The 27,205-nt window shown below is 33.6% G+C and overlaps 1 protein-coding gene across 1 annotated transcript; it reads right to left on the reverse strand.

Annotated features, from left to right (window-relative positions):
* Window positions 1-22,541: 22,541 nt before the first annotated feature.
* Window positions 22,542-24,470, reverse strand: LOC136231275 (cytochrome P450 71AU50-like). The gene is made up of 2 exons (XM_066020605.1): window positions 23,595-24,470; window positions 22,542-23,171 (listed from the first exon to the last, which is right to left on the reverse strand). The coding sequence occupies exons 1-2, from the start codon at window positions 24,468-24,470 to the stop codon at window positions 22,554-22,556; spliced, it is 1,494 nt and encodes a 497-aa protein (XP_065876677.1). The 3' UTR covers window positions 22,542-22,553.
* Window positions 24,471-27,205: the final 2,735 nt, after the last annotated feature.

Here is a 27,205-nt window from a genome sequence, read left to right on the forward strand (position 1 = left end):
TAGCCATCAACCCCCACACATAAAATAAATTCCTCATCCGCCTTAAGAGGATCCGCCAGCCCAAAGTCACTCTCCACTACTTTAACAATACGGCTACCGCCTCCATTAAGCATACACGTGAAGTTTTGTCTAAGGGGCATTTCATCAAACACATAGTGCGCACCCTTTTCTACTTGAACTTCTTCAAAGTTCCTACATGCTAACCCCTCTTCCTCCTCATTCACAGATACATTTAAATTCTCATCCACAAATTCATTATCAACAACTCCACAATGAGAACTTAAATCACCAACAACATCACAAATAACCAAATCCTCACTAATAACAGGCATACCCACAACTTCCATAAGAATTGAAGGTTTTGGATTTACCTTTTTCTTAGGGAATAGAGGACAGATCTGGCATGAATCTTTATGGGGTGAGATAGTGGTTTCTCCATCTTGTTTTTGTTGGGCTCGACGTTGTCGTCTCCGGCTATTTCGGCTGCTTCTGGTTCCTCTTTGCAGATTCTCCATCCTTTCTTGCTCCATGTTTTCTATTGTCTTTCTCCTTACTTCGGCAAGCTTGGAATCCATCTCTTCAAGCTCGGCTTGCCATTCTTCAAAACTCTTGTCAGTGGCTACCATCGTCGAAAGAAGTTTCGGATCAGGAAACGATCGGCTCTGATACCAACTGATACAGATCGGGTAATGGGCGATAGTTTTCAATCGTAAACTACCAAAGATATTCTCAAGCTAAACTTGAAGGAGCCGTGAAACCCCCAGATTTACAAGCTAAACTTGAAGGAATTAGAAATCCCCATTGTTAAGAGGGATGAACCCTAAAAACACTCTCAAAGAGAAGATATAATTTGATTGATAAAAAGTTGGTTCATCCTTACAAAATAAGGGTTTAAATACATCCCCCTAATGATAACAAAAGACAAGGACTACCCCTACTAGGGTTACAATAAGGTTAACAGCAAAAGGTAAGATAGGTAATACGCCCCGACAATTAGTACAACGGTACAGGTACGGAATGTCAGGGTTGTTGGTGAATTCCTTCGGGAGGAAGTAAACCTAGAGATCCGCCCAGGAGTAGATGTTGATACGCCTCCTTGTGTATCCCTAGATCCGCCCCGCTCGTATGTCCTGGGAATCTGCCTCCTAGGTACAACCTCCGTGGACCTGATGTCCGAGGGTCCGCTAGAGCGCGCATGATCAGTGATCTCAGTAATGATGTTCGTATTGCCTATATCTGAATATGATCTGCCAGGATTCAATGTAGAGTGAGATCCGCCAATCTGGGTCGAAGTAGATACGATAGGTAGATCCGCCGAAGTAGATATACGTCGACAGAAATACAATGAATAGATATGCCAAGGTAGATCCACTCAGGTAGATAATGTAAGTAGATACGTCGATGAGTAGATACGCCAATGTAGATATGTCGAAGTAGGTCCGCTCAATTAGATACCCGAAGGGGATACATCAACGTAGACACATCGAAGTAGATCCGCCCAAGTAGACACTTGGAGGAGATACATCAATGTAGACACACCAAAGTAGATTTGTCTAAGTAGATACTTGGAGGAGAGACATCAACGTAGACACTTCGAAGTAGATCAGCCCAGGTAGATGCTTAAAGGAGATACGTCGAAGTAGATACGTTGAGTAGATCCATCGAAGAGATCCGTCGAGTTGATCCGTCGAAGAGATCCATCGAAGAGATCCTTCAAAGGAGATCCGTCGACGAGATCCATTAAAGGAGATACATCGAAGTAGATACGTTGAGTAGATCCATCGAAGAGATCCGTCGAGTTGATCCGTCGAAGAGATCCTTCAAAGGAGATCCGCGGAAGAGATCCATCGAAGAGTTCCATCAAAGGGATCCGTCGAAGGAGATCCGTCTAAGGAGATCAGTCTAAGAGATCCGCCCAGGTAGATACACTTAAAAGAAAAAGATATACTATAACTTTAAGTGTGTCTTCCTCATCTTCTGAATCACTTTCCCCACATACCTGACGAAATTTGTTACCTTGCTACTTCCCTAACCTGGACTTGGAATTTGTTGAAAAGATGTCCGCATCATACTCTCTTTCTTAAAAAAAAAGAATTAGGATCACACTTGCCTTTAAACACCAGCAGACCATAGGCTCTTTATCACTCGAACTGCCCTTCCCATTCGTCAAGTGTTCCATGAAGCTCTTGGTCGTCGTCATCATAGGTGTACTCATTTTGGGCCCATCCAACGTCCTCTAACTCATCATCACAGTAGAACCTATCTTCATTATCTTCATAATTAGGAGTTCCGCTTTGGTTCCACTCAATGTTCCTTGACTCATCTTCATAAAACCTACCTTCATCAGCTTCATAAGTATATTCATTTTGGTTCCACTCACCATCCTCCAACTCATCATCACAATGAAATTTATTCTCCTCATCTTCATAGGTGGCCTCACTTTGGCTCCACTCAGTGATCTGATGCTGATCTTCATCATAATAGGTTTCATCATCTTCATTATCTTCAGGTCCATCCTCATGATGATGAAATCTACCATCATCATATAACTCACCATCAAAATCACTCTCTTCCCCTTCAATCCCATTCCTGGACCCATTATCATCATACTCAAGTTCATTGTTGCTATCCAGCTCATTTTCATAATGGTCCTCCTCTCTATCAATCTTCCACTCGAGTTCACCTCCTTCATGATTATTTTCAAATTCGTACAACTCCTCTTCCTCCACCCAATCTTTCCCACGACCTCTCGCTTCCATCCTCTCCTTCTTATAGTTCAAGCCGATCACTCCATTTGCCGAGTGGTCCGACTTAAACGACGTTCGACATCCAAGAATTGTTGATCCGCCAACATCTCTCCCATCACCATAGCCATCAACCCCCACACATAAAATAAATTCCTCATCCGCGTTAAGAGGATCCGCCAGCCCAAGGTCACCCTCCACTACTTTAACAATACGGCTACCGCCTCCATTAAGCATACACGTGAAGTTTTGTCTAAGGGGCATTTCATCAAACACATAGTGCGCACCCTTTTCTACTTGAACTTCTTCAAAGTTCCTACATGCTAACCCCTCTTCCTCCTCATTCACAGATACATTTAAATTCTCATCCACAAATTCATTATCAACAACTCCACAATGAGAACTTAAATCACCAACAACATCACAAATAACCAAATCCTCACTAATAACAGGCATACCCACAACTTCCATAAGAATTGAAGGTTTTGGATTTACCTTTTTCTTAGGGAATAGAGGACAGATCTGGCATGAATCTTTATGGGGTGAGATAGTGGTTTCTCCATCTTGTTTTTGTTGGGCTCGACGTTGTCGTCTCCGGCTATTTCGGCTGCTTCTGGTTCCTCTTTTCAGATTCTCCATCCTTTCTTGCTCCATGTTTTCTATTGTCTTTCTCCTTACTTCGGCAAGCTTGGAATCCATCTCTTCAAGCTCGGCTCGCCATTCTTCAAAACTCTTGTCAGTGGCTACCATCGTCGAAAGAAGTTTCGGATCAGGAAACGATCGGCTCTGATACCAACTGATACAGATCGGGTAACAGGCGATAGTTTGCAATCGTAAACTACCAAAGATATTCTCAAGCTAAACTTGAAGGAGCCGTGAAACCCCCAGATTTACAAGCTAAACTTGAAGGAATTAGAAATCCCCATTGTTAAGAGGGATGAACCCTAAAAACACTCTCAAAGAGAAGATATAATTTGATTGATAAAAAGTTGGTTCATCCTTACAAAATGAGGGTTTAAATACATCCCCCTAATGATAACAAAAGACAAGAACTACCCCTACTAGGGTTACAATAAGGTTAACAGCAAAGGGTAAGATAGGTAATATGCCCCGACAATCAGTACAACGGTACAGGTACGGAATGTCAGGGTTGTTGGTGAATTCCTTCGGGAGGAAGTAAACCTAGAGATCCGAACAGGAGTAGATGTTGATACGCCTCCTTGTGTATCCCTAGATCCTCCCCGCTCGTATGTCCTGGGAAATCTGCCAGGATTCAATGTAGAGTGAGATCCGCCAATCTGGGTCGAAGTAGATACGATAGGTAGATCCGTCGAAGTAGATATACGTCGACAGAAATACAATGAATAGATATGCCAAGGTAGATCCACTCAGGTAGATAATGGAAGTAGATACGTCGATGAGTAGATACGCCAATGTAGATATGTCGAAGTAGGTCCGCTCAACTAGATACCCGAAGGGGATACATCAACGTAGACACATCGAAGTAGATCCGCCCAAGTAGACACTTGGAGGAGATACATCAACGTAGACACACCGAAGTAGATTCGTCTAAGTAGATACTTGGAGGAGAGACATCAACGTAGACACTTCGAAGTAGATCAGCCCAGGTAGATGCTTAAAGGAGATACGTCGAAGTAGATACGTTGAGTAGATCCATCGAAGAGATCCGTCGAGTTGATCCGTCGAAGAGATCCATCGAAGAGATCCTTCAAAGGAGATCCGCCGACGAGATCCATTAAAGGAGATACGTCGAAGTAGATACGTTGAGTAGATCCATCGAAGAGATCCGTCGAGTTGATCCATCGAAGAGATCCATTGAAGAGATCCTTCAAAGGAGATCCGCGGAAGAGATCCATCGAAGAGTTCCATCAAAGGGATCCGTCGAAGGAGATCCATCTAAGGAGATCAGTCTAAGAGATCCGCCCAGGTAGATACACTTAAAAGAAAAAGATATACTAGAACTTTAAGTGTGTCTTCCTCCTTTTCTGAATCACTTTCTCCACATACCTGACGAAATTTGTTACCTTGCTACTTCCCTAACCTGGACTTGGAATTTGTTGAAAAGATGTCCGCATCAGAATGCTTTTTTAATTATGTATGTGAGTAATTGTGTTATCAAAATATAAAATTGGCTAAATATTGAATACAATAAAATAGATATTAAATAATTCAAGCATATTATAAATTCAATAAAATATAAGCAAATTTATCTTTTTCACAACAATTGGGAAAAGGAAAACAAAAATCAATTCATCTCAAGATTGAAAATCAATTCGGAACAAATGTACATAGCTAATAAAACATAATGTCATCATGCATTTATAATCTTAATTTCTGTAAGCACTAACATTCTTCCACAAGTCCTGCGCAACTCTCCAACATTCTCTGCTTCTCCACAGTGTTCAAAATCAAAATATAATATACCCACTTTAGCAGTTTATAGAATACTCAACTCATTTGAAACAATTCTAAAAATACAAACAATACATCACCTTTAGCAGACTAGAGTTTAAACTTGGTAGACCTGAAATATCATGAGAATGATCATTTTCTCAAAGATGAAAATGCTCCCTGTGATAGCTGACTACATTGCTAAAATAGAAGTTATCATAATGAAACTTGTAATGCTTAACAACAGTTTACAGGATTTTGGAATATGCATTCCAATGGATTCTAATCTGCACAGAAGTAGAAAGAGAGTTAGAAACCGAGATCTTGAACCTCACCACCAGTGATCGTTATAGGAGGGACATGTTGTCATTGTAGGGAACGTTTTATATGAACATCGTGATTTATGAATACTTGAATATCAACATGTTAGAGTCGTTGCTAAATTATGTGGATGGGGGAATATTTTGTCACCTGAACGAACAGCACATCAGACATATTCAACCTCAATCAGTCTACAATTAATCAAAAAATTATCAAAAACCAAAGCACATGTTTATAATCAAACAAACTCGTTCGAATAAGAAAAACAGAATCAGGGATTTAAGCGTTAATCCAAATCAAAGGATAAAATAACACATAAAAAAAGGAAACTGAAAGCCTAAAGCATTTCTGAAAGTGAATTTGTAGACACTTCTTTAGATTTTTCATCAGTAAATCTCAACACCATTATTGAATTCTTACCTCTTCCATCTTTTTCTAATTTTGGATTTAAAAAATAAGAGAAGAAGAAAACATGCCTGTAAGTTTAGAGCCTTTGGATTGCATTGCTCAAATACCTTACCATTTCAGATTTCCAATCTCGCTTCAATTGATGGGTTGCTACTGGTAATACTACTTGTCCAATCCCTCTAGTTTCTCTCTCCCACTTCACTCTCATCCTTAACCATACTCTTCGCAGATTAAGCTATAATGGGTGTGTGGTGGATCGTTAGTTCAGTTACTTAGTAGGGGGAGTGAGGTCGAACACATGGTGAAAGAGGGGGGAGTTGGAGTTTTATTAATTTGTTTCACTATTATTATATTTTGTGGTGGAGGGAAATAATTTTTTTTTTTTTAATGAAAGTGGAGGGAAATCTTGAAGATAAATTATTTAATATCATTGGCGATAAGAGTTTACTAATAATGAAGGTAATTTTGTTATCGTTAATAACGACATATTAATAATGAGGGTAATGTATGTTAATAACATCCATTTTTATTTACGGTCGTTAATAATCTAATGTTTAGCTAGAGTAATTTTTTACTCACGTAAAAAGCGATTTTTAACGAGAGTAGCAGAAGTGCCTTCGTTAAATTTGGTCGTTATAGAATGAATTTCTTGTAGTGATAGGTGGAGTCACTCTCTACCCAGATTTTGGTCCATCCCTTATTGAAAATCCTATGTCTTTGTGTGCGCAAGTCTTTAAGCACAAGTACTACCCACGATCCGATGTTTTAAACGCTCAAGTAGGTTTCTGTCCCAGTCATATTTGGCGCAGTTTAGTATTTGCACGGTGGGTTATCACCGAGGGTTGTTGCTGGAGGATAGGAAACGGGGACAAGGTAAACATTTTCGAGGACAGATGGATTGAGGGGGTACCGTGTAATAGACCCCTTGTTTTGTTCCGAGATATTCCATCACGAAAGGTATCATGTTTGATTAATTCTGATACGAGTAGCTGGAAATCAGATTTAATTATGTAGTGCTTCTCACCGGATGTGGCGGCTGCAATTTCTCGGCTTCCAATTGGCTGCATAGCAGGGGAAGATTGTTTTTTTTGGAGAGACACCAGGTCTGGCCAGTATTCAGTTAAATCATGGTATAGGCTAATCCTTTCTAAATTTCCTTGCTGGACGGAACAGGCCTCTTCATCAATGAGTTCAACAAGTTTCTAGCAGAAGTTGTGGAATCTTCAATTACCTCCCAAAATATTGCATACAGTTTGGTGTGCCTGCAAAGGTTTCATCCCGTGTAATTCAGTGTTGTCAAAAAAAGGCGTTGAAGTGGAGGATTTTTGCTGGATGTGCGGGCTGCCGGGGGAGTCGATTATGCATCTGTTTAAGGATTGTAAGGTCTCAAAGGTTTACTGGAAGTCAGCCACTTTGCCACTAAAGGTTCACAAGGTTGGAGACTCAAATTGTTTGGACTGGTTATGGAAAATCAGTTCTGCAACCACAAATATGGAATTTGCAACTGTATGTGCAATAATTTGGTTGATTTGGTCGGAACGTAATCGTCTTGCACATCAGTTTCCTCCTCTGGGTGCTGTTCGTGGTATGACTGTGATTTCTGAAATCATTTTTGGTGTATCGACACGGAATAAAATGGTAGAAACGGTTCAGAAACTGATCGGGTCTAGGGAAGCAGCAAACGCTGCGAACTCCCCTTGCTGGCAACCACCGATCTTGACAGATTTTAAGATCAACTCTGACGCTGCTTTTCTCCCTAATGGAAACTGGAGTTCTTTTGGTTTCCTAGTTAGAGACGGGGAAGGTCGTGTAATCATGTCGGGAGGGGGACCGTTAGGCTCGTCAATTTCAGTTCTTCATGCGGAGCTTCAATCATGTCTGTCTAGCCTGCAGCTTGCAAGGGATGCGGGATTTCAGTCAATCACTTTGGCAACGGATTCGAGTGAAGCGGCTCACCTGATCAAGAGCAAATTCACAGGTCCAAACTAGTTAGGAGGCCTCGTTGATAATATTTGGGCAATTGGCAGTAATCTGAGACAGTTTAGGGTCATGCATGAACCCAGAAAATTGAATATCCCAGCTTATAAACTTGCTGCCTGGGGATTGACTCTACCTGTACCTGAAATTTACTTTGAAAATGTCTCTCATTTTCTGTTAAATATTATTCAGAATGATGCTTGTACTGGTTGATTTTTAATATAAGTACTTATTCATCAAAAAAAAAAAACAAATGTAGTCCTACCATTAAAATAGCAATCAATGTTTCAGTGCTATTAGCAAACAAAACAAAACTCCTTTACATTACCTTATTGTATTTGGTTCTTTACATTTTCCACATACCAGTATTTACTTTCAAAAAGGTGAATCAAACACGATGTGGATAATTGCTTCAGACGACGGTTCAAAATTATCGTCCCGAATAAATTGAAACTGTTACAGGATTTATTGCCGTCTGATGGTACTTCAGACGATGATCGTTTTCTGTCATCTCTAATTACTTTACATGACACATGCTTATTTGCGTTCCGTCATCTTCTTTATGTTACGATTACAAAATTATTAATAGCAACCAAAACATTATTTATATTTGAATGACATTATTTTTATTAGTGAAACACTCTTTTATAACTATGATAAGACATATGTGTTAGATTCGAATTAACACTTGAAATTGCTGGAAAAGGATAATTGTTATTCAATAATGAAAGGGCTATAAATAGCCATACAGCAAGAACAGAATCCACGCTTAACAGGCTAAAATCGTGGAAAACAAAAACAGAAAAAGATAATCTTTGTTATTCCTAAATAATAGGTCTCCCTACAAACCAGGACTTCCTTTAACTGAAAAAGACTTATTCAAAACAAACAAATGACTAACAATATGTTATATTAAAATTTGTCATTGTTAGATGAACTACCAGGATTACCACCTCATAGAGAGATTGATTTTCCTATTGAGACCATGCCATGGAGTATCTCCTATATCAATTGCTCCATATAGAATGGCTCCAATGGAATTACAAGAATTGAAGAAACAAATAGCAAAACTACTTGAGAAGGGGTTTATACGACCCACTACTTCACTGTGGGGAGCACTTGTATTATTTGTGAAGAAGAAAGATGGTAGTATGTGACTGTGTATCGATTACAAACAATTGAACATAATGACAGTGAAGAACAAGTATCCATTGGCTCGAATTGATGATTTGCTAGATCAACTTAGAGGAGCTCGTCATTTTTCGAAGATTGACCTAAGATCAGGCTATTGGCAGTTGGGAGTTGCAGAAGCCGACATACCTAAAACTTCTTTTCGCACAAGGTATGGCCATTTTGAGTTTCTTGTGATGTCTTTTGGCTTGACTAATGCTCCTGCAGCTATCATGGCATTAATGAACAAGACTTTTCAACCATATCTAGATACACGTTTGTTATGGTATTCATTGATGACATCCTAGTGTACTCAAGGACTGTGGGTGAGCATGAACAATTGAGAATGGTTTTGAAAATTTTGAGAAATAATCAGATGTATGCAAAGCTGAGCAAATGTGAATTTTGGATGGACGAAGTTATATTCCTTGGTCATCTGGTTTCAAGTGAAGGGGTTCAACCTGAACCTTTCAAAATTAAAGCTATTGATGAATGGGAATCCCAAAGAATGTTACACTCTAATTCTAATGTTCAACCTTTTTTTTATTAAAGATTGGTTACCGAGGGAAGCAACGGACATCCCAGCCAGTTCTAATGTTCAACCTTAATTAACTAGATAACATGCATACATAACACCTATTATTGGTTTGGAATTAGCTTAACCTGTGTTAAACTAATAATTAAAAGATTAATGGTTTATGTACTGCTTTCAATTCTATCTTAAACAATTATAAAAGCTAAGTAACAAAAATATAATATGTCAAACCATACTAGGGAAAAATCCAAAAAACCACTTGTTCAAAACAACAACAATAAAACCAGAACTTTAAACTCATCCGAAAACACTAATAAATAGGTCTTAACCTATAACTTGTGGACACATCCACTACATAGGCACCAACTCACTAGAACATATCTCATGACACGTACAATTTGTTGAAACACCTTTCCACATGATTTTGATTTGAGAAAATTATTTAACAAGAATTAAATCTCCATGATAAAAATATTCTAATACATTAAATTTAAATGCTTTGATTTATTTATACTAATGTGTTTGTTCAATGTTGAGTTATTTAATTTATAAGACATTAAGTTGTAAGGCCCAAAGGCCCACAAGAGAAAGTCAAGCCCAAGTCAACGGATGAAAGCCACACGGCCCAAGCAGATCAAAACGCAGCTCAAGCTGAATGAAACGCAAGCCCAGCAACAAGAAGGATCGAGAAGCCTTCGACCAAAAGCTTCAAGACGAAGATGCTGAGTTGTGCGACAAGGAAGTCAGGTCAGCGGCTGACCTGAACAAACTTGAAGACAAAGTATTTCTACTTTGGGTAAAGTTCAGAAGACGCAAGAAGCTGTCTGGAAGACTTTGCCATAAATGTGGAAACATTCTGTCCAGTCTGACGAAAAGCTGTTGAGCACTGTCGAAGACAGAAGATACAAGAATTTGATTGGCCGAGGACGCTGAGCACGTACTGAGTGAAAGCGACAGGAAGCCATTTCCCTCCAACGATTATTTCGAAATTCGAAATTATCGGTGCATCAAGTGTCACTATAAATAGGCCACTCAAACGCTTCATTCGATGCAGATCTTCAATCAAGTCGAAACGCTGACCAAATTGATATTCGAAGTTCTGTGAGAAAAGCAAAGCAAATCTTACACCAATTCCAATTCTGTGTAAAAGTCTAGAGTGATCTTATTCATCTAAGGTGTTCTTAGCAATTGTTGTTTAGAACAAAAACACTTATCATTTCTAGAAGTATAGAAAGGAGAAGCTGAGTACTCGGTCATAGTACTCAGCGGTAGAAATAAGATTGAGTAGAGGAATAGAGGAAGGTACTCTTGTATACTCAGTTGCTATTGTAAAAGGTTTGTGCTCTACCTTTAAAGAGCTCAATAGAGGATTCTGAAAAGCTCGGAAGGAATTCCGGGGACTGGACGTAGGCAGAGAGGCCGAACCAGGATACATCTGCTGAGTAATATCTTTCTAACCCTTATCTCCTTAACATATTGCTTGCTATAATACTGCCTAGTTAAAGTACTAAAAAGAACATAAGCTGAGTTGAGTGAACTGTGAAGCCAAGTTCAGGAATTGATTCAAGTGCTATCTCCTGACTCAAGGATAGATTCAGACTTAGTCACCTGTTGACTAAGCTTGTATCTAAAACTTACTCAGTATCACTGTGCTAAAAGACTTTGAAAAATTCTAAGTTCAAACTAACAGTCAGCCTAACGTGAAATTTTTTAAATAGTTCCTAACCCCCCATTGGAACTAATATTGTCACGTTACACGGGACCAACACAATTTACCCACATCAATGTTTCCGGTCAGGGTGCTGGCGTATATATAGGTAGAAATTATCTTTCCCGCTCATGAATAACCGCACATCCTTTTCGTAGTTGTTATCGTGAGTTTTCCATGTTGCATCTAAGATTTTCTTAAACTTCTCATGTTGCAATGATTTGTGGAGTCGCACGAATACGGCATACTTATCGTACCCTCTAAATAAACCACCTGCCCAAATGCACTATTGCATCTGAGTATGCAACAACTCTAAATGACGCGTAATTGCCTCAATGTCATTTCAAATGATCTGTTCATTTAAGTGACACCTTCTTATCTTCCACTCCATTCGGCTCAATCTTGCATGTTAAACATACGACTCATGATAAAAAAAAATTCAGATTACATATATGTATGATTATATTGGTTACAAAATACTTGCAAACAGACTACAGTCATATAGTTATACGCTACACATGACATATAAGTTTTTAAAAATAATATTTGATTATCTATCATAAATTAATAATTAAAGAACTAGAAAAAAAAATTCTAATAATTATTTTTAATCCCACATACATTAAGAATATATTAAAAATAATTTTGAATATCTAAAAATTTAAAAAGGGAAAAGTACGAAAAAAATGCTTGTAGTTTACCGAATTTGCAAACAGAAATATGTGGTTTAAAAGTTTACAAATAGAGGTTCGTGGTATGTTTTATTTATAAAACAAAGTATTATAAATTACACAATTAAGTTTCAATTACAACCGAATGCATTTTTATTTTAAAAAAATTATTCTTACATATCAACAAAACCAAAAGAAAAAAAACTCCCTAAATCAAAACAATAAATTATACAGTGAACATTTTTCCTTTTTTTTACTAATTTAACAATTTATATACTAAATAGATATTTAAATTTAATTTATACAGTTGCAATTGGATTTTGGCCTCTGTCTTATGTTAATATATAAATGTAATTAAAAAAGACTAAAAATGATCTTGATTGTCACAAGAATTTAATAATGTAATTGTAAATACTTTGTGTTGTAAAAAAACATACCACATACCTCTATTTGCAATCTTTTAAACCACAGACCTCTATTTTGCAATTAGGAAAAACCGCGAGTTATTCTTTTTGTACTAGGCTCTTATAAAAAAAATTATATCAATCTTTTATTAATAAAACTTTTAATCATAAACGAGTCTCTGAAAAATTATTATTTTTAGAATCTGAAAAATGTTTTATATTTCCGTAATTTAATTTTAATTTATGTAATTTTCTGAGCTTTATAAATAGTTTTCACATATTAAAAACAATTGCAGAATCCTAATTAATTCAATATCAATTACTCTGTACACCCAAAAATAAATTAAAAATTATAGAAAAATTCCTAAAATTATTGCAAGAATGGTGGTAAAAATCAACGATGAGCAGACGTTGGGAAATACCATATGCGTCACATGCGCCGCGTGTAGGCCACGCCCTACCTTCCCGGCATTCGACGAAGGCTTACCTCTTTAGGTATTGGCTACTGGAAGTATGCGTTATAGAGCAAACAGATCCTAATTATTCTATGTTAAAATCGCTTAAATGTGCCAAAAAATTCCAGCAGCCCACGAGGCGATTTTGCCACACCAAAAAGATCCCGAGATACATTAAGAAATAAAGTTATGAGACATGACTCAACCAAACATGCATTCATCCAATTAAACAAATTAATAGAATCATAAGTCATGCATAAATGGTTCCTAATAGATGGAAGATGGAGCTAAAGGGCTCAGATACCAATAAAGGCTTCAATGGAGAAGCCAAATAGATTTCTCCAACCTTTAAGGGACGGATAATGAACCCGGATCTTTCAATAAATAAATCAACAAATTTAGGCTTACCTATTGTAGTGCAGATCTGTTGAACAACAACGGAAGTAATCAACCTTGACTACGTATCACTGATCTAGGAGGTTAGCACACTGAAAGAGCAATCTCCGTTGTTCCACGAACTAAGCGCTACCTGAGAATAGAAGGGGGCAGCGACTAGGGAGAGGGAACAGAGTGAAAATTTCCTTGTGTAGTATCTCTAAGTGTTGTGTTATTATGATGTTAGGTCTAGGCTCCATAGCTATCTATTTATAGCTAGGTTAAACCTAAAGGCCTAACCCTAATTGATTAGGTTACAGACGGACCATAAATAGACCAGTAAATGGATCATGACCCATTTATTCATACACAACTTTAGGATCACTTTTGGTTCAATTACTTCTTTAACATGTTATAAGATCCTTTTAGACCAAGTGACAAGTGTTTGAATCCTGACAATGAATCTGTGTTATACATGCTTTAAAATATAAAAATATGGTTAAAGTTTAACTATCAATTTAAACTTTTAATTCAATCAATTATTTAAAATAATATTGATAAATAAAATTATTTTAAGAAAATGGCGTCTCTAATATTTTATCATATTATAACCTAACTATAACTAATTAAAAGTTAGGAAGAAAACATTATTTAATAATGTTGAATTATTGGAATATGCACCCAACAACTCAGATCTTCTTAGGATATGTAAGTCCAACTATTGTGTGAGGTAGGGCTGGGCGCGGATCCTGGAGATACTGGACCGGACCGAATATCCGAGGGAAAAACTCCGAAATTGGACCGGACCGTTGACTTTTTTTGAAGAACCGAACTGGATTGGACCGTTGACTTTCCGTCAAAGAACTGGACCGAACTGGACCGAAATTTATCCAGAACCGGACCGATAACCGGATTGGATTGGATTGGATTGGACCGAACTGAAATAACCGAATGTTTAGCAATAATAAATTTATATTTCATATATTAACTTTATATAAAGAGAAATATTATATAATATATAGTTATATATTTTGTAAGGTTCGGTAAACTAATTACAATAACATAAATTTATAATTTATTAATAAGGTATAACATTATTATATAGTCATAAAAATTATTCCGATTAATTCCCGTTTATAAAATGAAATAAAAAATATTTACCTAAAATGTAAACATAGAGAATTGAACACCCAACCAAATGGAACATTGTTAACCGCATTAACCATCTGAACCAATTCTACTTCTTGTTAACCATTTAATTTAATTAAGTAACAAATATTAGAAGTTTTAAATATTAAAATTTTTAAACATTTTACAAAATAGAATCTTGTGCTTCTCTTACTCTGCTTAATATATATAATTGAAGTGTTCAAAGCTCAATTAGCAAACAGATTAGTAAGAATGTGGGACTTTTTATGTGTCAATCAGTCTCTTCATATGAAAGCTATGTTTTTGTTGTTAATGAATCACGACAAGGAGGACCGAATACAATCTAGTCTTAGGGCTGTAAGCGAGCATAGCCGCTCATGAGCAGCTCGGCGTTCAGCTCGATAAAAGCTCGACTCGATTTGTAAACGAGTCGTTCGTGAGCACGATTTTCAAGCTCGGTTTGTAAACAAGCAGAGCTTGAGCAGACCAAAGCTCGGCTCGAAAGCTCGTGAGCAAACTCGATTAGAGGTTCATGAACAAATTCATAAACAAGCTCGTGTAAAAGCTCGTAAAGAATACAAATTATATTTACATAAAATATGATTTACACACAATAAAAATGATAATTTAAATTTAGTAAAAATGGTAATATTAGGCCCAAAACAATTAAATAAAAAGAGCAGCCCATCATCCATAAAATATGATTAACAGGAGGGACCATGGTTTAATTTTAGACATCAGCACATCACATAAGTTAACAGGTGAGAACGATGCTAATGAGTTGGTGGCACAAGTCACAAAGATTAGTATTGCATTGTTAGATGAGTATATAGTGCAAAATGTGCAAGAAAATGTGAATCTTGGAGCACATTCTTCTAGTTTGGATGAAGCGGATGATGACATTGATGATGAGATTGATGATTATTTTTTGAATATTGATAAAGATATGTCAATTGAGGGAGAATGGGAAAGATATGTCAATGAGGCACCTGAAAAACATGTAATTGAGTTTGACCTTCTATTGTGGTGGAAGATTAATGCTGTGCGATATTCTGCTTTATCCAAAGTTGTAAAAGATGTTTTTGCAATTCAATGATCAACCGTGGCTTCTGAATCTACGTTTAACACAAGTGGTAGAACTTTGGATCAATTTAGGAGTTCTTTAACTCCTGCTACAGCTGCGGTTTTGATTTGTTGTCAAGATTGGTTGAAAACTTCAACTCAAGCTTTCAAGCATGAAGAAGAAGTTGAAGATCTTGAAGCTATTGAGGAAGGTAATATTTACTTAGCAATTATATTTTATAGTTTTATTTTAATTAAATATTTATGAATACTAACTATATAAATGTTATTTAATTTGTAGAAATTAGTTCTGATCATGAAATTGCATCATCTCTTTTATCCATATTTCAATTGGATATCTAAGGTTTTTTTAACCGAATCAAATGCACTTTGGTAAGCATATTTTTTCCTTTTACTTTTTGCTAGTGTGTTGATTAATTTTATTGAAGTGAAAGCTAATTAATTTAACATTTGTTGATTCACTAATGTGGTATATTTTATATGTTTAGGTTGATGTTTGGCTTTTACTGCCTTTGCTTTGGAAAACAAGGAACTTTTTGTGTTAAGAAGATTCAATTACAAATTGGGATGATGATTAAAGAGATTTTGCTAATGAACTGTTGTCTTTTTTGAATTAAAGGTTTGTTTGTTTGTTTTTATAAATTTGTTATTTTGTAACTTTGATTTTGTGGGCTTTTTTAGCTGTGTTGTCTACCGTAACTTTTAATACTTTGATTTTGTGGGTTTTTTTTTATCCTTGTTGTCAACTGTAACTTTTAATGAATGTTGTTTACTTCCTAAAAAAATATCATTTATTTCAAGTTATGTAAGATAATAAAATTTTATATTATATTATCTTGTAAATTAAATTTTTAATTTATTTTTAGGACATAAACTATTAGATATTTATCCGAATCACTGAAAAATTATATTGGATTGGACCGGAACTGAATCTCTGAATCCCCGAACTGGACCGGATTGAAAATTTGGGGCAATTCAATTCTGGAGATTTATTCTTTCAATCCAATCCTGGAGATTTCCTTTTATTAATCTCCGAATTTCAATCCAATACTGGAGATTCATGAATCCCCGACTTGGACCGAACTGTGCCCAGCCCTAGTGTGAGGTGGTAACTAAAAAAGCCTAAAGTTTTTTTTTTTTAAATTATATATATATTGATTTTTTTCCCTCCAAAAAAGGATGGATGGTTTTTGTTTTGTTAAAAAAAATAATTTTTTAATTTGACATTATAAAAGTAATAAAAAAAAGTTAAGAATTAAAGTTGTTTAACACCATATTTACAGTAAAATTAATTTTTTTTTATTTTATAAAATCTTTGAAGTTTTTTTTCCTCTAAATCTTCACTTTCACTCTCATTACCAAACAACATCTAAATTATTTCAAAATTAAAAAATTAAAGAATTAAAGTTGGTTATAATATCATCAATTATTTGAATTTTTTAATTTTAAAGTCATCAACTATTATAAATATCTGCTTTAGTTTTGAAGTCATCAACTATTATAAATACCTATTTGACAAAACGTAAAAGCGTAATTTATTTACTTTACCTTAAAATAACTAAGATAATGAATGTAATTTGAGTTTGCTTTCATTAACAATCATGCAAGTATTTATATAGATACGAATTTTAATTACAATCAGTAGCATAAGCCTATACAAAATCACATTCAAGGCCGTATGGAATAGTTCTAGTTGGACTAGGAAATACAAACCTAACACTCGTTTTCATAAACTATAAAATATTAAACCAATAACCATAAAATAATTACTATTAAAGAGGAACCTAACTAATTAAAAGTTAGAAAGAAAACATTAATAAATAATTTTGAATTATTTAAATCAATAATTATTAAACAAAAAAAATTAAACAAAAAAAATAAATTAAACTGACATGGACATGATAATTTTAAAAAGTAAATAAATTCCATCTTAACTTATACATTGGCCAAATGTCCATTCAAATATGCTGTAAAGAATGTTATTGGAATATGTGATGGTTTTCTCCACACATAAAATATTCATATTAAAATGATAAGAAGAAAAAAAAAATATAAAAATAAATCATGATTGAACAAAAAATAAAATAAAAAAGATTGAAAAAAAATGTAACTTTTGTTGTTGGATGTTAGGTAGAGTTGTATTTTATCAAAATTCAATTATTATCATTTGAAACTTTCAAGATCTCTAATTTAAACGATTTCATGTCCTTAATTACTCAAATCAATTTTAATTGATTTTTTTTTATCGTTGAATTAGATGTAAGAAATGCTATTGTATATATGTGTCTTTGATTTCTTTTTTTTTATTTTGTAACTAGTATTGTGCTCGCGCGTTGCGCGGTGAATAATTTTTTTTACAACATTTTAATATTTTTTAAAGTTTATATAATTTACATACAGTGATATTAATATTTTATTTTAAAATAATTTAAATTTACAGATTGTAAATAAATTAACATAAATATCTTTATAATTGCTTGATAATAGGTTTTGGAAGTGCTGAGGTCATAATCTATTGGCCATGTTGACATATTTGCAAGGGTCATTCATTTTCATTCTTGTATAATACTTTTTCTATATAATCTTGCACTTTGTGACGATGTTTTTTCAATCAAATTCTAGCTATCCTCAAAATTCTTTTTCTCGTGCTTTCAAAAATCTTTAATAAATCCATGAATTTGAAATAAACATGTCTTTCTTTTTAAATTTTATTTGATTTATATAGTAGTTTGGAGGTTTAAATATTGTGTTAATTATTACAACTAAAAATTAAATGTGATATAAATTTTTTTAGTTCTATTTGTTTTAATGTTATTTATTAAAGTTAAATGAATGGAATTTGAATGGATACTTACATATTTTTTATCGTTATATAATTTATTTTCGTTGGTATATTTTGTAAGTTATTTTATTATATTTATTAAATATATATATATATATATATATATTTTTCAATTACATTGGTTTATGTTATTTATTAAAGTTAAATGAATGGAATTTGAATTGATTTCAGGCCCGTCCCTGAGCATGGGCAGAAGTGGCGTCTGCCTAGGGCCCAGAAATGAGAGAGGACCCAATTATAGTAATGTGTAGTACTAAGTCTTTTAAACTATACTTAAATTAAAAATAATGTACTTTGATTAAAAACATTGTCATCATATTCTTTCCAAATTAAAAACATTGGCATTAGATTAAATTCAAAATAAATGTACTTGAATAAAAACATAGGCATCAATTACCAAATTTTCTAATTTACCTCAAATTCTTTCCAAGTTTCCTAATAAAAATATTGGACATCAATTCCCTAATTTATCTTAGGGTTTTTCCATAATTCTCTCTCTCACTCATCAATCCTAATAAAATTTCTAATTTATCCCTCCATTCTTTAATCACACTCCAATCCCAAAGAATATTGAACGGTAATATTATCCTTCATCTTCAGTTCACCAACTATATAATCAATTTTGTTCTCTAATCACCTTATTGTGAAATTTCCAATTGCTAATAACCTTTTTTTTCTTTGAAAAACTCTATCAAATTTCGATTTACTTGGTCTTCAGAGGCAAGTTGGGAGAAACGCATCAAAATCTTCAAATTTGAAGAACTTTAGCCTATAAAGCCCGTTAAGTGAGACGATTTTCAGATTTGGTTTTTCATTTTTCCGTTATCATGCTTTGTGTCCTAAAGAGCATAAAATCTATTAGAACTATTTTATAATTTATTAAATTTGAGAATTTTCCATCTAAAAATGCTCATAGACATCATTTTATATAAGAAATTGGATGCTTAAAGCAATATAAAATGTTTTTTCATATGAAATGTTTTTATTTGATTGTTTGTTAAATGTAACAAAAAAGTATTTTTAAGTAATATTCTTTTATACAATTGACTTTTCTACTTTATTTTTTATTTGTACTTATTTATTAGAGCCCCACGTGGTAACTCGCCATGGGCCTCTAAAATCTCAGGATCGGTCCTGATTGATTCTTACATGTTTTTTTATCGTCATATAATTTTTTTTCGTTGAGATATTTTGTAAGTTTTTTTATTATATATATTAGGTTAGATATAATATTTATAATTTTTTTTATTACTATTTTGACAAAGTAAGTCTTACTTTGTTTTTTTCACCATTGGATGGTGATGAACTTTGACAAAGTAAGCTCATCCAATGGTAGAAAAAACAAAGTAAAGCTTACTTTGTAAAAAATAAAGTAAGCATAGAAGGCACCTATAATATAGATATAGAATCCATCAATGGCAAAGAAACTTAGAATGATAATCGTGACAAAACATAATTTATAATTGAAATAAATTTTATTGTAAGTATAATGTTTTAATACCACTTTAATTTTTTTCATTTTGTTTACAACTTCAATAAACAACTATTATGTGAAATTTTATATCTGTTCGTACCAAAAATGCATAAAAATAAAAAATACAATCTATATGAGTTAGGTAAACCCAAATTAAAAAAAATCAGTGGACTTTATCAGGTTTTGAATTTGGAAAATTAATCTAAATCCAATTAAATCTAACGATTGAGTTCATATAAAGCCGAAAATCCATATTTTAGTTAGAGTTAACAATCGAAACGATTACACTTAGCAACTTATACTAAAAAAAGAATTAAAATATACAAATATTTATTTAGTCATTTTGAAAAAAACACAAATAAAAAAGAAAACATAGATAAGGAAGCGAGATATATGGAACAACACAATTGAGAACAAAATAACTACTACACATGAAAAAATCGAATAATTACCTTCGAAAATATAACGATTTTCTGTAATTTCTAACACATTTGTTTTTCCCGATTTCAGTTGTCCATGCCTCTTCTATTTCCATCTGATTTCTTCAATTGGAGATATCAAACTCTAAATTCTCCCAATTCCTGAAAAAAATTCTATTAATCCAGTTTATCAATAGAAAACGCTATTAAATAAATCTGAATCTCTTAATGAAGTAAGAAAAAAATTATAAAACTATATTATTTGAAGTAAGAACAAAATTATAAGATTAAGAACAAAACAAATACATAATCAAAATTAAAGAAGGTTTTTCATTTTCGGTGACCAATGAATATAATGATGGAATACTATATATCATGCTTTATATATAGGTTTATTTGTGCGTTTTGGATTTCCTTCGCTTAGTATTTTTTGTATCTTCTTGTAACTCATACTTTCTTTTATTATTTTAATTAATTGGCTAATAATTGACAATAAATAATGTGTTAATATAGTATTAATGATATAGAAATAATAAAAGTTCATTAACTTATTTATTCTTTTTGTTACTACGATGCCAACTAAGCCAAAAATGCTCTAAAACATTTCTTGTAAATTCTCTTTGCTTCCGCTATTATATATAGTATAGATTTGAGCTCAATCAATTCAGCTCAATTGAATTCAAAAATATTTCCCTTCTTTCTAATAACATTATTTATGCAAAATAGTCTATGCGGTTAATTAAATTTCTTTTGCTTGGTTATCGAAATACTTCTAACAAGTGCCATTAGAGCTTAGGCCATCAAGCGTCTAAACCCTTTCCTCCAAATAACCAAATCCAGCAAAAATATTAATGTTCTATCGTAAGGCCACATGTGCTTTGAGGTTTCTTTCACATAAACATTGAGATGACATAACTTTAATATAATGTCGCGAAAAACATTTAAGCGACACGAAAACAAATGACTGTCATATATTTTGGATCATGTGAAATGGAAAATTGCGCAATGCATACTGCAGTTCAATTGCAGTGAATCGCTTACTGATAGATGTTCCAAATTATTTGGGGGACATCACCTCACTTGTATATTTGTATTCATGCTCTACCTATGTCTATACATGTCTCATTATGTTAAAAAAGTTGAAGATTTCATTGAATAATGGTGATTTTAATGGATAATATTCATTTAGGAGAATTTGAGAACAATCTTTTTAGAGTTATTGAGTTAGGTTAATATTGTATCTTTTATTTTAGACATGTTTGTAAGAAATTAAACCTAATTTATGAGAAAATATTTGAATTTTTCAATTATTGCAATGTTTATAATTTTAAGTAATTATAGTTTTTTTAGAAGTACGTAATTGTACTTGTTATTCAAGTTTATTCTTTGATTAACATTCTAAGTGATACGATTGGAGTTTTTATAATAGTTCCAAAAATTATTAGATAAGATTTGATAAATAAAAGTGTCACAAAAAAGGGTTAAACATTTGTAATTTTCTTCTATATTTAGTCGGTAAATAATATCCGCCTCTAAAAAACCTTACATCAACGCCTCTAAAAAACTATGACAACATTTTCCAACGGCTGTATTATGTGCAGTTATGCGACGGTTTGGAAAATCGTCGCTAATACTTGTAGAGATGGTTAAAATTGTCACTAAAACCTGCTTTTTTGTAGTGTTTATCTCTCAGCAGAATAAGTGGTCTGAATTTGGTGATATGTGAAATTTCTGCATTTTCCACTAGATTCTGATGTTTTGGAATGAAGGGTTTCAGTTTCCATGAGAAAAAAAGGCAATTCTCACAAGATGTTTGCATTTATATCATAGATAGGATTTAGATACACTACAAGAAAAGCATTAGTTAGGGACTGAAAATTCAGCCGGAATTCAGTCCCTAAATTCACTTAGTGACCAACTTTCATGAGTTAGCGACTGAATGTATTCAGTCACTAACACCCTGGTTAGTACCAGATTACTGACTGCTTTATAATTGATGTTTGACTTGAATGTGAGTGCAATATGTTGTTTTATATATAATTGATGTTTAAAATGTTTAATGTGACAAATAAATCAAATAAGTCGTGTCAAATTTTGAATGATAAACATTTCTTTTAGACATAAGGTCAATATTTCAGTTTTCCCTGGAAAATATTTCTGTTGTAAAACTAGCTGTCAAATATTTGCTTGTTTGGTTAATTGCAAGGTATGGTTAAGAATAGTGCAGTGTGCGGCAATATAAAATTGCCAATAATGGGTTCTTACAAATTTAATGAGGCAACGAATAAAAACAGATTGTCGCTAATAGTTGATTCAACGCAATAGAAACTTTTAAAATTCCATGAACTTTGATAATGCGAAAAATCACAATTTCATTAATTAATAATCTGTCTCCTTATAAAGAAATCAAACTTGAAGACGATAAGAAGGTATAGCTTGAAGATGCGTTGCCCTTACCGTCACTATACCCACCTTCTCGGTCATGTCTAAGCCTGTTGGCAACATATGATTTGGCAACTTCCAGTCGAAGCAATGGAGCAATTGGGCTACCACTAGCTTAGTCACAGTCAATCCTAGTTGAATTCCAGGGCATCCTCTGCGCCCCGATCCAAATGGTAGAAGCTCAAAGTTACGGCCCTGAACATCAATGTTTCTGCCTATAAACCTTTCTGGCCAGAATTTCTCTGCATCATCAGGCCAAGCACTCGGATCTCTTCCTATTGCCCATGCGTTTATAAAAATTTGTGAGTCTTTAGGGATAAGAAATCCGTTAACAATTGTGTCTTGTGATGCTTTGTGTGGTATTAGTAATGGCGCTATTGGATGGAGTCGTAATGTTTCCTTTATTACCATATCTAAATACTCCAAATTTCCCAAGTCTGATTCTTCAACTATTCTGCCTCTGCCTACTTTCTCTTCGAGCTCGTTTTGTACTTTCTTCATTACTCTCGGGTGCCTCATAGTTTCTGAAAGTATCCAATCAATTGATGTCGATGTAGTATCCATTGCTCCTACTAGCATGTCCTGCAATTCAAATCCATAAAAAAAATATTCATTCAAGAGAACAATGTTGGATATTTCGGATGGATCATCCTTAATGGAACCAGACCCATTTATAATATTATAATAATAGGAAGAGTTTGAATGAAAAGAAACTACTTTTCATTCTTTATAAAAGGAAATACGTCCATTTTACTTCTCTCTCAGTAAAACAAGAAACAACAAACTCTTTCTCTCAACTTTGGGATTTATTTTTCGTGATTGAAAATTGAAGTTTTATTTGCGAATTTTACAAGAAGTACGTGAAAACCTTTACATAGTTCATCAATTTATCTTTGATGTAATCATGTAATTTGATTGGTGTTAATGATGTAGACCTTGATTGAATGTATTTTAATCATTGTTAAATCAACAAATAATGTATGAACAAAGTTGTGAATTTCTTACCAACATAATGGCTTTGATGTTATCTCGACCCATTCTATATTCGGATTCTTCAGATCCCATGAACTCCAACATGATATCAACAAAATCTTTTGTATGTTTATCCTCTTTAAACTGAATATGTTCGTCGATTATTTTCTCGAGGAAACGATCAAACACTTTGCTAACCGCCTCTATTTTCTTTGTCAGACGTTGAACATCAAATGGAGCAATCAGAGGAAAATAATCACCCAAATTAGGAATTGATAATATTCTCAGAAACTCTTTCATCACAGCAAGAAATCCTCTCTCATCAAATTCATTTGCCATGTACTTCTTCCCAAAAACCATCCTACAACTCATATCTGCACTAAGAGAAGTAATCTTGTCTCTCAAATCCACTGCAATCCCCTGACAAGAAGCCTCCTTAATGTGATCCACCAACAAGTTAAGTTCTTCTTTTCTCATAGACCTGAATGACTCTATCTTCTGGTTGCTTAGCAACTGAGTGGTGCACATCTTGCCGACATTGCGCCAATACGAGCCATATGGCGAACCACTTATGTTCTTGTGGTTGTAAGTAAGGTAACTGGCTGCATCCACAAAAGGCCTATCTGCGAATACAAGGTCGTGGGTCTTAAGAAATGACTCCGCTAACTTAGGCGACGAAACAACAACAACGCCGACCTGGCCCAGGCGTAAATGCATAATAGGGCCATATCTTTTGGCTAGCTCATGTAAAGTTCGGTGAGGGCAGTTCATAAACAAATGTAGGTGGCCAAATATTGGGAATCCCAGTGGTCCAGGAGGTAGTTTATTCTTGGAATTGGTGATCTTTCTCCATGCTTGGACTAGAAAAACTATGGCAACTAAGGAAACTGCTGTGAGTGCCAGAGCCATGAATATATGTATTTATGATTCAACTGGTGAGACCTATTTCAAAGAATATATATAAAGAACGAGGATTACTGATCAATTGAACTAATTGCAGTTTGACTAGAAAAACAGACAAATGAAAGCTTAACATATATAAACAAGATATTAAGTTGGGTAAAATAATAAAAAAAAACTCTGTTATTACGTTTTGTCAAATAGGTACCTTGTGAAATTTGTTTTGTCGAAATGAGGACTGGGGTTCTTTTTTCGGCCACCCGCAATAGAATACTGTGGTTTTTCGTTTGGCTAAAAACCAGAACCTCAAACTTAAAATGAAAGTTGACTACTTCAAAATTGAAAAATTCAAATACTTGATGATATTCTAATCAACTTTAATTCGTCAACCTTTTAAAGTTCCAAAAATGATGATTAAGGTTCTTCGCATGGCTAAAAACGAGGATTTTTAAGTTTAACAATGTAAAAAAACAGTTGAAAACCTCATAATGAAAATTTCTAAAAATTAAAATTGTTTATTATGACATTTACTATAGAACCACGTTTTTTATTTTAAAAAATCATCATTTCTCTAAACATTCACTTTATCTCCTCACCAAACAACATCTTTTTGAATGAAGGATGGAAACAAGAAGCAAATAAAAGCCCGGACATCCCAAATAGGTGGCACCCGTAGGTAAAACCCCCTGACATGATATTATTAAATAACAATACCTAAATGGCTTCAAAATGCAAATGTCCAAGAATTAAATTTGATTTTAACAACTTTAATTCTTGGAAATTTTCATTTTAAGGCCATTAACTATCATTTTTAGAATGCAAAATTAAAAAATCCTCGTTTTTAGTAAAATGAAAAACCTTGCAAAAAAAAGAGTAAGCATAACAATTCATATAACACATGGGTTTGTTTTTGGAATTTAAAAAAAAAACAAGAAAAAGTAAACTTAATGCAGAAAGTATTTGTGAATTACCTCAAAGAGATGTTAAGGACATCAACAAGAGGTTTTTGTTGAATTTTTCTTCAAGATTCTTATGAAATAGACTTTGTAGGGAAAATGAAAATTTGAGTGTATTGGTGTGTTTTTGGGTGAGTTTTTGTAGAAAAAATTATATGAATAGTGATGAGAAATAAAATTATTTGAAACAAATTACCCTACCCACTATAACTAATTAAAAAGTTTGGAAGAAAACATTAATAAATAATGTTACACTATCTCTTTTTTATATATATATAACAATAATGTTGCACTATCTAAATCAATAATTATTGAAGAGAATAAATAAATTATATTATCACATTGTGGCGGATAAATAAAAAAAATAAATTAAAACTGTCATAGACATGATAATTTAAAAAATAAATAAATTAACTTATACCATTGTCCAAATGTCCATTCAAATATGCTGTAAAGAATGTTGTTTGTGATGGCTTTTGTCCACACATAAAACATTCATATCGAATAGAATAAAGAAAAATCTAAAAGTAAAAAATAAATCAAACAAAACAAATGACAAAATAACAACTGTTATAAAAACAAACAAAAATAATTAATGTAACTTTTTGGTGTTGTGTGTTAGAATTTTATTTCATCAAAATTCTATTATGGCCGGCTGCAACTTTCAGAATTTGAATGTTGGAGGAAAATATTTTCTTAGTTTTTTTATGCTTATAAAAATAAGTCAATAAACACAAATATTTATGAAGAAAATAATGAAAATGTTTTACTTTTTTTGTAAACAGTTATTGGAGATATATTTGTAATATATGTTAATATTCAATCTTGGCACGTGTTTGTTTGGAAAAAAAGTATAAACGTAGGCGTGGCAAAGAGATTTTGTATCAAGAATAATAAGATTATTAGCAATTAATGAAATAATTGCAATTAATACAGTGAATGTGCTTAAAACCTGAATTTTAAAAAAAACGAATGAATGGAGGATGCAAGGATTGAAAATAAAAAAATCCTCATGCGTGTCCAATTTCAGTTTTTACTAAAAATGAATAAACCAAACATAAATATGTTTTTTAAGTTTTTCTTTGTTAAATTAATTTTATAGTTTTTCTTGTTTTTTTTGCCTCTGATTACAGAAGTGGGAATTAACTCTAGTCCGTCTTAGAAAAGGGGTAGGAGTACGGACGGCTATCCAAGATATAAACGGGAAATTATAACTGAAAATATTACGACAACAATTCTGTTGTAGTCCGTCAGTAAATTGGCCAGAGCATGGCTCTAGTTTTCCTGTTAGCAACCGAAAATAGTTCGCAACATCGGTCGCTTAATGTTGCAACCGCATAAACGGAAGCAATATTTGCGACCTATTAAAAAAAGAAGCCAATGGGTAAGTTTCCAACTCCTAATTAGCGACCGAATATGTCCGGTCGCGAAATGGCAAACGTCGGTCGCTAAATGTGTTAGTGGCGAATCAGCGACCGAATATTCGGTCGCTAACTCACTATTTTCTTGCTGAGCGCTCGTCTCCCATGATACAACGATGAATTTGAACGAACTCTACCGTGTATAGAGAATTATCACCGGAAGAAAAGAATAATTGTAGAAAGAGTAAGGATCTAAAGGAAGTTTTGCACTTACTAAAACATTATTTTTTGTTCACTCTCTTCTCTAACTCATACGGATACATATATATACAACTTGAAAGTAGACAAATACAAAGGTATTATTGAGCGTTCCATATTTTGAAAAAGTCATTCAACACAATTTCCATTATTAATTATTTTTTCCCAA

The sequence above is a fragment of the Euphorbia lathyris genome, chromosome 5 (genome assembly GCF_963576675.1).
Source record: "Euphorbia lathyris chromosome 5, ddEupLath1.1, whole genome shotgun sequence".
Lineage (NCBI taxonomy): Eukaryota > Viridiplantae > Streptophyta > Magnoliopsida > Malpighiales > Euphorbiaceae > Euphorbia > Euphorbia lathyris.